This window comes from Nesoenas mayeri (genome assembly GCF_963082525.1).
Source record: "Nesoenas mayeri genome assembly, chromosome: Z".
NCBI lineage: Eukaryota > Metazoa > Chordata > Aves > Columbiformes > Columbidae > Nesoenas > Nesoenas mayeri.
The window spans coordinates 35,395,134-35,407,086 of record NC_137542.1 but is presented as its reverse complement, the minus strand read 5'-3'; the positions used below and the strand labels follow the sequence as shown (position 1 = coordinate 35,407,086).

The window sequence follows — 11,953 nt, the reverse complement described above, 5'->3', positions numbered from 1 at the left end:
GTGCACAGGGTAAGAAAACCACAGCTGCGGTGTCTCCCCTGCCTATTCTGAATTTGCACATATGCAAGTCCAACAGAATTTGCAAAGCCTTCATGTGAGCCTGCAAGGGATGACTCCCCACCATTGCTTAATGTTGTTCTCTCACTCCTTTGTTATAAAAGTGACAGGAGCTTTATCACATTTTGTGCTCTTGTAGGAGCCCATCTCTCCCTTCTCTCTGAACAGTACACTCCTAGTCTGCCGCAGCATAGCAACTGATAGAAGCATTTTGTGCTAGCTGAGGTGGTTTTGTACTGAATAGGTTAATAGGCTTGCACACTGTTTTGTCAGTTGAGTTGCAGAGACAATAAGGTAGAAGTCAGTTACAGCATAGGCAGACAGAGCTAGACCAAGGCAAGGATGTCAGCCTCTGATGAAAGCAAGCATTGGACATACTTTCACATGCTTTAACAATTCTCTGTATTCCTCTGAATGTTCCAGTTACAGTGATTTACAAGGGACAGTTGTACTAATACAGTATTCCATCTAGCGACAGCTAATCAGTAATAAAATTGTACACAAGAGTCACATCACTACAGTCAATCACTGGCAACAGTTAAGTATTCTTGTACAGATGAACCCTTAGGACAAATCAGTTTGATGTTTCCCCTGATCATAGGTTGTCAATACCAATGCCTACAGGTTAAAGTCATCTGCCACCTCCTACTGTTAGATCCTTCTCTTTATAGCTCATTCATTTTGTCAAGCTCCTACTTCAATGAGAGATTCTGTCTCAGACAGATTTTTAAAATTAAAGGCTTGGTAGCTGTAGTTGTAACCTGACTGGGCAGCCTGCCATTTTCCCAGCTGTGTCAGCTTAGTATTTCTGACTTTGTGGCTGACTACTACAGAACTGAGGTAAACATAAACATTTGAAAGAAAAGAAACCACATATTTCTGTTAAAACATGATGACTTATTTTAATTTTGTTAACTGGACTCCAGTCTCTATCACATTTTTTCCCCAGGATTTGCATAATTTGTTTGGTCACACATTTGTTTTACATGAGACATTTTTCTGATGGAGTACATATCTGGTAAACACCTTGGAAGCGGCATTATCTTTGCAAGTGTCACTGTGCTTGTATAACCAGTATAAAACCCTACTAACCTTGTCAGTAATTAATTTTTAACGATTACTTCTAGACATCATTTTCAAGAATGAAAAGGCTGTAAGTTGACCACACCATAAGAAAATAGTCTAAATACCTTGCCAGAGGACTCCACCATTCTTGACATAGCCCAATAGGGCTAAATCCAAGATCTTTCCTCAGACCACAAGTCACTAAGAGGTCATATCCCAAAATACACTGTTCCAGTGGACACTGTTCATCATCTTACCTCGGGATTAATTATTTTCTCAGAAATTTGTGCCAGCATGTATTAAGAATACTCTGGCTTATTCCAAGTGCCTTCTGAATTGTGTTTATGGAAGATATGGGAACCTAGTGACACCATATGCACAGGCAAAATCCTGTCCGCTCTTAATTAATTATGCTTATTTTAAGGACTGCATTTGTTTGCAATAGTTTCAATTAGGAACAATTCATGGGAGTAAAAACCCCACTTTTTGTTCTATGCTGAAGTTTCAGCTGTAATAAAAAAAGAAAAAAAAGGAGCATGTAACAAATCTCCAAGTCTGAAGTTTATGTCCATTTTAAGTGTTCATGTGTCACTATACAAATGTTTACTGCTGAGAAAGTGGCAAAAGCATTAAAAAAATGACATGGCTTTCATATATTAATTCCACTCCCTGTGAGTTGTTTTAATGAATGCACTGAATTAACATATTTCAAGCATTGAAGAGAATCTCCACTATGGTTTAATCACGGCAGCAACGTTTACTGTTTAGCATCAGAAAGACTGTTCCTATTATGGAATAAATACTAGTATTTATTTGTTCCCTTTATGATCATCTCCAAGAAAAATATTTCATATCAGACAAGCACTCTACACTCAAGACAGTTTACAAGAGCCATTTACTAAAACAGGGCAGATGCAGCAACTTTCTTGTACAGGTATACACCTCCTTTGAAGTTCTGTACTGCAGGTGCCTTCTATTTCTCATGAAGGGGAGGAAAAATACTTCTTGGCTGAATGTGTGCATGGAAAAGATACGAAAAGCCTACAGAAGCAACAAGGTTAAGACATTTAATGTAAATAGGTCCCAAAGAAAACAATTTCTTCACTTCTAATTTAGTGAAGATACATAATGTAACTAGCTAGCTACAGTATCTTCTGATCTATGACCTCAGTTTGGTCTGGTTACAAAGGGTGAAGAAAAAAAAAAAAAAAAATCAGATTTTCAGCTGTCTGAACAGAAGTTCAAAAAAAACCTGAGCAGATCTTCTAGGGTCCTCAAATCATTTTTCCTGACTGTGCAGACAATTCCAGGCTTCACTGAATATGCAAAGTATATTGAAAGCTTCTGGGATGAGAACACTCTAGTGCAAAAGACATCGCAATGCAATAGAATACAATATTCCTAAAAAGGATTTTAAAATCTATATTAGCATATGAGAAGAACAGGCTAATGTCCATCTAAAGACCAAAAGAAACACACTAAAAAATTTCAGACAAATGCTTTAAGTTATCTGTTTTTATTAAAAAGTGACACTTGGTGTTAGTTGCATGCAACAGCATGTGCTGTCAGTGTTGTGTAGTTGCTCTCACATAAGGCAACAACTGCAGTGCTTGCTTGCGCTAACCAAAAGTAAATTACTTTAGATCCACCACAGCTAAGGTACCTGCAGTCATTACCACCTGATGTAACCATGTTAGGAAACACGAGTGGATAAGCCAGAACACGAGAAATTGGTTTAGTGCCTTATAAATAGTAGGTATAGCTTTATGTATTTGTTATTAGGAAATAAACCCTTTATGTGGTACATTTCAATAACTAAGCCCTAATACATTTCTTGTCTGCATCTAGAGCTATCACCAGTAGCAGCAGTGACCCGAGACTCCACAGTATTCCACGTTCTTCTTTCATTGCAATACCTCTTCACCAGGGGAATACTACTCTGGATTTAAAACTAGTTGATGACCCTACTTAGTACGGCTTTAGAACAGCTTGAGAGCTTAATACTGTTTTCTTCCGTGTTCCGTTACTGCTGCTTCTCTGTCAGTCTGCTTTAAGTGCCTGAGCTGTGCTTGTTCTTAAGCGACCTTCCAATATATGCCCAGTATTCCTTTCGGATGGTGTCTTTTTCTTTAGCCAGAATTTCACACAACTATGAAAGAAAATTGAGAGATTGGAGTGTTAAAGCAAAAGCTTACAGGATCCTTGATTATCTTTGTAAAATGCATACACTATATTGTTCAGCCAGCATTAGAAATACCTGCTAAAAGCAATGTTTCTTTTATTCACCAGATTTTCAGCTGTCCAATGACTCCAATCTGATGGCAACTCCAACTGGTAGCAAACCAATCTGAAACGTCACAAAAACCTCTCCAGTCCTACTTCAGTTGTAACTGCTTCACTGTGATTCCTTTCCATGCCTACCATTTATCATCCACCCCAGCCTATTGAGCCTGTAGTATACTACAGTATACTTCTAACTTCCTGACAGCTTGATTCTCTTTCAGCGATCCAGCCGGCTGTAAATGACATAATTCAAAACACTGGAGGTACATCCTGCTCTTGAATCTTCCCAGTGGACTGACAGGACATAAAATATAGTTTATGGCTTACCTTCTCTCACAACATGTTAGAGCTGGTTCTATGCAGATACTTCTACATGTTCCAATTTTTGTTTTATTTTGACTTCACCTGACAGTGAGGCACAGCAAAAATCAACCTACTCACAGGACATGCTGTGTAAAATTTATATGGTATGAACACTGTCAACAAATGTTCTACTCAATTCCCTTTTATTATGCAGATGGCATTGCCTTACTCAGGGAAGCAGAGTTGAGAAGTAGGAGCCTGAACAGGTGAACAAGTCAAACTCAATGAAATAGTATAAAGGGACATGAATCTGTGAGGTACAAACTGCACTTATTTACATGCTGGTCCTGGAACACAAGAAAAAAAAAAAATGTTGAGGAAGAACCATGTCGGAACATAGAGGCTCCAGGCAAGAACTGCAGCTCTAATTACACTGAGTTCCTGTCTGTCCCACAATGAATGAAGTGTTCCTGTAAAAACTACACTGCAAATGACAGCAAGGAGTTACCTGAATATGAAGCACAGGGAGATACACAACATTACCATAAATCATTTATTCTCTGAAGGAAATGGTGCCTGACATTCCTTATTTGTGTCCCCAGTGTCTGCTGACCTTCAAGCTAATTCGGCCAGCTTTCTTAGAACAAGCTTGAGATTCTGTTTAGACACAGATACTCAGTGAACAAGATTCACCAACCTACAGACAAGAAAATAAGTTCATGCTAAAAGTTAGCATTGGAAACTCCTTGATTGTCCAAACATCTCCTTTCTTGTGCAGGCAGTATCAGAAACCTTCCTTTACTACCAGGTGAAGAAAACTTACAGTGATTTTGTAAATGGCAAGTTGTTATTTGTAGACAAATTCATGAGACCCTTGTGATTATCTAACTTTAATGTCCAACTCTTCATAGAGTTCCTGTGATTAACAAGTAACCTGTGCTACTGACAAAAATCAATCTCATTTTGTCAGGATATAAAAGAAGAGAAGCAACTCCTGAGAAGCAAAACTAAGCTCTCAAAACCTACCTCCAATGCCTTGTTTAGTGTTTCTTCCTTGTTATCACACTGGTTTTCAAGCATATCTTCATATATGTCCACAAGAAAGGCAATCAGATAGGGTGAACTGTGGCTGGGTTGTAAAGTCAACAACTGCTCTAACAGATTTGGATACTTAGAAAGACCATGATCCTGTAGAATCCTAGAACAGAGGTTAATAGGCTTGAAATATAACGTTGGGGAATCTGGTATGAAGAATTACATTGTTGTTACGACTCCTCTACTCGGAGATCAGTTTTGAAATGAGGGTGCAAATACAAGTAAGGCAGAAAGTAAGCTAGTATAGTTATGCTCAACTGAACAGAAAGTAGACAGCATGCTTGTTACTTCCTACTCTACACTCTTGAACCCAGTAACATTACAGGTCAAGTTTTTAAAGGCATTAGAAGTAGTTGCGATCCTCATACAGGATCTAAAGGGCCAGAAACTTAGTGGAAAGTTACAGATAAGTTAGGTTAATATATTAAGCCCTTGTGGAGGTTTTTGCATGCCTGCTTGTGCACATAACACTAGAATGAACAGCAGCAGCTCTTTCCAGTTGAGAGCTAGGCATAATACACCTTCTATAGATATACTCTTTGCTTCACAGAGGATGCCTTACCCTTTTAAATAGTTCCAAGCGCTCTCATTATGTGGCACTGCTATGATCATCTGAAGAGTGTATCTGTGAGAACAAGATAACAGGTCATGAATACAACCAGTAACAATGCAGTTAGGAATTATCTGAATGTGCTCAGACACTCCCAAATACATCCATCTAGTCTATGTGTCAGTCTTTTTGCAGATCATCTCAGCTGGGTCATAGTTCAAAATTGTCTTGCAACATAATCACCATAAGTCTCAGAGAGGCAGACGGGGTAGAACTGTTCTAAATTTTCAAGTGTTCTATTTGCTACATTTATAAGATAACAAAATAGTTCTCAAAATTTTGAGCAATAACACTTAGAAACAACATTATATACTCTCCCAGTATGCTAAAGGAATAATTTGTGTCTTGATGCTCAGAAATGGCAAGGGGCTGAAAAAGGCTGGAGTAATTGAAGCCCAGGGTGAGCTATGTTAATATGACTGCATGTGGTATGTTCTGTACCTGTTTGCAGAACTTTTTTCATGTGGCTGCACTTGGCAAACCCACAGAAAGGCAGAGCTTGAGCTTTCAGCTCACAGCCTTCTGCAGTTCTTTTAAAGTAGCAGGTAAGCAACTACTCTAAAAGCAAAGCAAGAGCACCTGCCATACAGTTACAAAACCATGTTTCATCTTCACAAAACAGACTTTACCTTCTGCCCTTCCCCAGCATAACCAGGCATTCTGCCAATTTTTATAGACAGCAGATACTGATAAATTCTATAAGCAGTACTGAAGAAAAAAAAAAAAAGACAACTCTAAACCTTTTTTAACCTTCTGCAGTCACTATGACAAAGACTGAGTTTAGCAAAGAACAAGCAGTTCAACTACTATCCTATAATGACATCTGGGAAGTCTTAACTTTAGACAGTCTGATTCTTAAGATAGGATTCCATTATCCTGAATAGGGCACATGTATGAGCAGTAATGGAAATGGTTCAGATTTATTAATCTGCAGGAAAGTTAGAAACTGGAAGAGAAGTACAGCTTACAGCAGTTTGCAAAGAACTACCACAAAAAGTGCTGGGGGCTGGGATCCTCTATGAACAATGTACCAATGGACCTGTTCAAAGACTCAGTCTTTCTTCTGAAGAGTAGCTCCAGAAAATTGCAGCACCCTTTTTTCATTGCTTCTTCACTTCAGACAAACATCTTGTCATACCCATCAACCCCCATCAGCAGTCTGAGACATGAAAATCATACAAGGAAGATTCCCTTACCACCATTTGTAGTAAAACAAATGTCTAGAAGCCCAGTTTGTCTTCAGTTACAAACTTAACACTTCAGAACAGTTTACAAAGCTAATTTTCCTCAAAACTAAGCAACTCACACAGGTCTTTCTGCTGACCACGTACCCCTGAAAGCTCTTTATTTTTCCAGCTGCATCAAACTCCTCATAAAAGGGAATTTCTCTTCCTACAATCCACATGCAGGTTATCTTCAAATCATCATGGCTACTGTATAACAGTTTAATACAACACTGAGAGTGCTTCTCCTCCCAAGCTTTCTAGGGGTAGGATGTAAGATAATAATGAACAGCAAACTTAAGTGGTTCTAGTGTCACAGACCTTCTGCAGACCTCCACTATAGCTAGTTGACTATAAAAAGCCAAAAAGTTTGTTTGTACAATAAACAGCAGAGCAGGAAGAAAGATTAACGAGAATTGCTTGAGCAGGGTAAGCACAGCTTGCTTCAGTGGTCCTGAACACATCTATATATCCACTAACACTTCATCTGCTATCCATGAAAGTGAGCCCCAAAACTGCATTAAAAACAGAAAAGACAAGCCCACATGGACTGGCAAAGTATTCCTTTGCTTTCATGTAATGGAGAATACTTAATGTGAGCATGAGCAGCATTACTAACTGGACTTCTCTGTCTAGGACTGCTGGATCAGCATAGCCAGTGGTGTTGAAAATTACGAAGTGTCGTTGGTTCCAAACAGAGTTGTTTCTCACATCTTCCCTCAAAAGCCGGTCTACGTATTCCAGTTCATTGTCCCATAATTTGAACTCCTATGGAAAGGGAAGTAAGAGAGAATATCACAGTGAAAAGTTTTTATTTTTAAAGTATATTCTCCTTGCTCCTAAGTTCTCTGAACATGAAATACGGAGACTTTTTTAAAGAAATCAACACAAAGCTCAAAGGAAAACAAAGAAGGGTGCACTAGCAACACAGTACACTATTCAGTTGCACACAATAGTATTAGCTCATAATTAAATTCACACATGTTACAGTAAGCAGCCAACAATAGATCTTTTTGAACTCACTTCCTAAAAGGCAGGTTTATAGTTAACCTCTACCAACACATTAAAATGCAATTGTTCCCCCCCTTCAGCCTTAAGAAACAAAGTGCCAAATGCAATTCAGATTGTATTTACAATACCAACCTCTAGAACCTGAGCAAGTTATTTAGTAATTCAAGAGTTCTCTGCATATAATACCTGAATAACCCATTGTCTGTGTTGCCACGCATGGTAATTTTTAGCATCTTGGTTAAGAATGTCAGCTATGAACTCAAGCTCTTGGGATGGATCCTGCAGCCACTCCACTAACACCCGTCTGTGATGCCTAATGACAAGAGGAGGAAACTATCTTTAGAATAGTCTAAAAAATTTTTGTGAACATGTGGTCTGTATTAAACCAGCATATATCAGCTGAACTAATTAGAAAAAAACCCCACTAGTTAAATACTTCAAATTAAATATAACAAAACACTTGGCTCTCAGAAATAAAAGACATATTTATACTATAACAAAGTCTAACTATACATACAGGTTGGCCAATCACCTTCTTTTAGACAAGTTACGCTTCCACTTTTAACACTCAGCAGAATAAAATCTTCTAGTACTACATAACTGGTCTAGCAATAACAATGCTGCTGTTTTACTTATTCCCATTCACTTGCGAAAAGCACAACAACAGGTAAGCAAATGCCAAGAGCCAATATAAGAAAAAATACTAATTTCTTTTTGTTTGTCTTTCTGTCAGACTTATTTTGTAAAGTTAAACATCAAAATTAAAAGAAAACAAGACTTTTTTTAGCAAGCCACGATATGTTTAGAATAAACTGCTAAAGAGGGACTCTGGAAGTAATACGGATGCAACTCTATTTAACTCTTACAATGCCACCACTGAAGCAGATGCAGGTGGCAATTCCTAACAACTTTTAGGATCAATGATCACAACTTATTCTAGACAGTTTACAAAACAAAAAGTACGTGAAAAAACATTAGGAACTGAAAAGAAAACATGATTTTACCAGACTTGGTAGTTCTTTGGCTGATCTTCAATGATAGCTGTAATATACTTAAGCTCTTCACGGAGATCCTTTCCCAAAGACTGCAGGAGGACCCTCCGGAAATTCCTGTATAGAAGTCAAGCATTTGAACACTGCAACAGGGCTTTCCTAAAATTCACAGAGGGGAACATAGAAGAACCTCTGTTCACAGTTCTTCTAATAGGCATTGAGTTAAAAAGAGTGCAAAAAACTAAACCACATAACCAGTTCTGCTAAATGCCATTCAATGACTGAACAGAGGAGAACTGGACTAAAACTAGTTACAACAGTATGCTATCTAAGATCACAGTGATCCTGTTTCAAATTAACCTCTGTCAACCCACACTAGTCTGATCATCACAGAAACTATTACTTATGTATTTAAAAGAATGTAAACTTTCTGATTTTATGCAAGTTAGTGGAATAAAGATGTAAAAGAGGTACTTGTTAGCATTCACAAGTTAAAAAGCCCTACTCTGATTATCAGAAATTGACTGTTCATTCATTACCTAACTGAATATTAACTTGATAGATCTTCTAAAATGCACAATTTAGTAAGTATACAATTATTTAGCAGGAAATATCAGCTATTCTGCTTTTATGCCTCTTCTTCAAGTCAACTGAGGGTGTCTTCAGCATTTTGCCACAGCCATGTTATCAGGCAAGTGATCTAATTTTAAACAGCAAAGCTCTTTCTGTGGCTGATCCTGACCTTGATTGACATAGTAATATCCTGAAAGCCAAATGAATGAAAACAACTGAATCAAAATGAAGAATGGAAAATACTAAACAAAGACTTTCTTCAGAAGCTCACCAGAAGTCTACACTACTCCCTGTGTAAACTCAACTAGTCATGCCCTGATTAGACTAACTAAATTATTGAAGACATAATAGGTTGGCAATCAAATGACAACAGAAATAATCCTAAGACTGTCACTTACCACACTGTGTAGTTTGCAGCATTTAACTCAATGGCATCTGCTGTTAGCTTGAAAGCTCTTTCACTTCTCTCATCCCGCTGCAGAACAGCCCGGAAGTAATCATAGACATCTTGAACTAAATAGATAACAGCATCTTATCCAAGGCTATGAGGCAATGGTCTGACTAGGGGGTAAGGTCAATAATCCTTTGACTTCCTGTTACTTCCTGTTTTGTGTACTTTAAATACACCTCTTTAAAATGATAGCTACATATTGCTCTGACAGTACTGTTGCTTGAAACTTCTAAATGATACTATTATACTAAAAAGCTACAAAAATATCTTAAAAATGCATCATCTGAATATTACCCAAAACAATCAGAAAACTTTGTTGATGCTTACATCGTTTCCCCACATGCAGCAGCTTCATATGTCTCTCTTCTACTTGTGACCTAGTAATGCCTTATTATGGGAACCTGTCTGTTGTACTGTCCTTTAGGCCATATGATACTAAAATAACACCTTAGCTATTAACAGCTTGGGTGAGGATTCAACTTCAGAGATGTTTGGTGAAAGCATCATACACACTCACCAAAACACAATAAGTATTTAATTAATTTCTTCACAGTACTACTATAGAAAATACGTTATCCAAAATGTGAAGTCATGCTTTAACAACACTAAGAACAAATATGAATTTAACCACCTCACATTTTCAGTGCAGAACATATTTAAAACTTACATTTTTCACTGTAGATGATCTGAACAACAGGATTTGGCCCATCATTTTGAGGCACAGGTTCAATATCTGCCCATTCTTTCCTGTCTCTGTAAATACATATTTTTCAAATCACAAAATGCCACTCAAACCACTACATGCACAAATCTATGTCCAACAACACATCCTTGTTCCCAACTGTCACTATTATTGTTACTATATTATTGCCTATAACAAATATCAGTGTATAAATAAGGAAATACTGATATGTGTAACCGTATCAAAATCAGTTATAAGACAACCTGAGAGTACAAAGTAATGACTCAGCCGCCCTCACGCTGCCACAGCCGCAACGCCGTGACAGAGGTTCGAGCGCTACGCCGCACTGGCGGCTTCAAGTCTAAGCGGGCAGCCCCGTTTTTCAGCCCGAGGCTTCCTGCTCCAGCTGGCGACCCTATCGCCTTGAGACGGGGGCGGGTGGCGAGAGCATCGCTAACACCCCATCTCCCAGGCCGTCCCGCCCGGTCTTTCCTCCTCTGCCCACTGCGCGGTACCTGTAGAGCACATAGCCAAGTCCCTTCTTCTTCTCTTCCTCCTCCTCCCGTCCAAGCAGCAGAGGCGGCTGCCACGGCCCCGCCATCCCCCGCCCCTCACCCCAGGGAGCCGCTTCTGGGGGCGCAGGCACAACAAGCCCCCTCCCCCCCCGCGACGTCACCTGACGTAAGGCTCCGCTCCGCTCCGCCACCACCCTCGCGCTCGCGGCGGGGGGAGCCCAGTCCCGGCCGCTCAGGGCCTGGGTCTGCGCCACGGCGGCCGTACCTGTAAAGTACGTAGCCGGCGTCCTCCGCCCCCTCTTCCTCCTCCTCTTCCAACAGCTGCCTGAAGCCGCCCGCCAGCTCGCCGCCGCCACCACTCTGCCCCTCTGGCTGCAGCTCCTCCGCCGTCGACCTCTCTGCTGCCATCGCCCCGTTGCCGCTTCCGGGGACTGGCGGAACCATAGAGGCTAAGGGGGCGGTGGGGCAAAGTGGTTGCGAGGCTCACTATCGCCCTCGCCCGGAACGGAGGGCAGGGGTTGTGCGGCCGGGGCCGAGCGGGGAGGCTGATCGCCGCCGGGACGAGGCTGGAACGCGGCAGCCGGCGGAGCTGGGCCGGCGGCTGGCCACGGTGGCTGCTGCCCGCCCCCGGACTTGTGACCGGTACCGGCAGCAGCCAGGAGCCGCGCTGTGCCCTGAAGAGCTTTAATCCACGAGTCTATTAATTAACCGTAAGAAACGTGCTGGGGGAGGCAGCAGGAGGTTGGATCAGGTCTAGGTACTTCTGTGCTTCACTCATCCCGTTTCACCATGCTCTGATGAAAACCTGTAGACCCAGCAGGGCCTGTCTGCGTTGTGCCCTGATCAATAGTCACGTCCCTGCCCATGCCTTATGGGGCAGCACTTGTTGGCTATTTGAGTGGCTGCTACCTGCAGCTCACAAAAGTGAGCAGCTCTGGTGCCGGCCACTGGATGGAGCTGGTGCAAAAACATACTGGTGATGACATGGGGTGGACAGCAGACAGGGTAGTTTGGTTTGCACTTACTATAAACTGAAATCGAGAAACAAGAAGCAAAGGGAGGCATTTCTCATGCCAGCAGTAGTGCATTTCTC

At 40.7% G+C, this 11,953-nt stretch overlaps 1 protein-coding gene across 1 annotated transcript; it reads right to left on the bottom strand.

Moving 5' to 3' along the window:
• Nucleotides 1–2,478: 2,478 nt before the first annotated feature.
• FNTA (farnesyltransferase, CAAX box, subunit alpha) lies at nt 2,479–11,282 on the bottom strand. The gene is made up of 9 exons (XM_080362217.1): nt 11,126–11,282; nt 10,331–10,416; nt 9,611–9,725; nt 8,652–8,756; nt 7,834–7,960; nt 7,256–7,404; nt 5,366–5,428; nt 4,735–4,906; nt 2,479–3,271 (listed from the first exon to the last, which is right to left on the bottom strand). The coding sequence occupies exons 1-9, from the start codon at nt 11,266–11,268 to the stop codon at nt 3,173–3,175; spliced, it is 1,059 nt and encodes a 352-aa protein (XP_080218343.1). The 5' UTR covers nt 11,269–11,282; the 3' UTR covers nt 2,479–3,172.
• Between the last annotated feature and the right edge of the window lie 671 nt (nt 11,283–11,953).

Coding starts and splice junctions, on each gene's coding strand:
- FNTA (XM_080362217.1), bottom strand. CDS start 11,268: ATGGCAGCAGAGAGGTCGACGGCGGAGGAGCTGCAGCCAGAGGGGCAG. Junction 7,961..8,651: donor CCAAAGAACTACCAAGTCTG/GTAAAATCATGT, acceptor TCTTGTCATTAG/GCATCACAGACGGGTGTTAG. Junction 3,272..4,734: donor CACTAAACAAGGCATTGGAG/GTAGGTTTTGAG, acceptor TTTCTTTCATAG/TTGTGTGAAATTCTGGCTAA.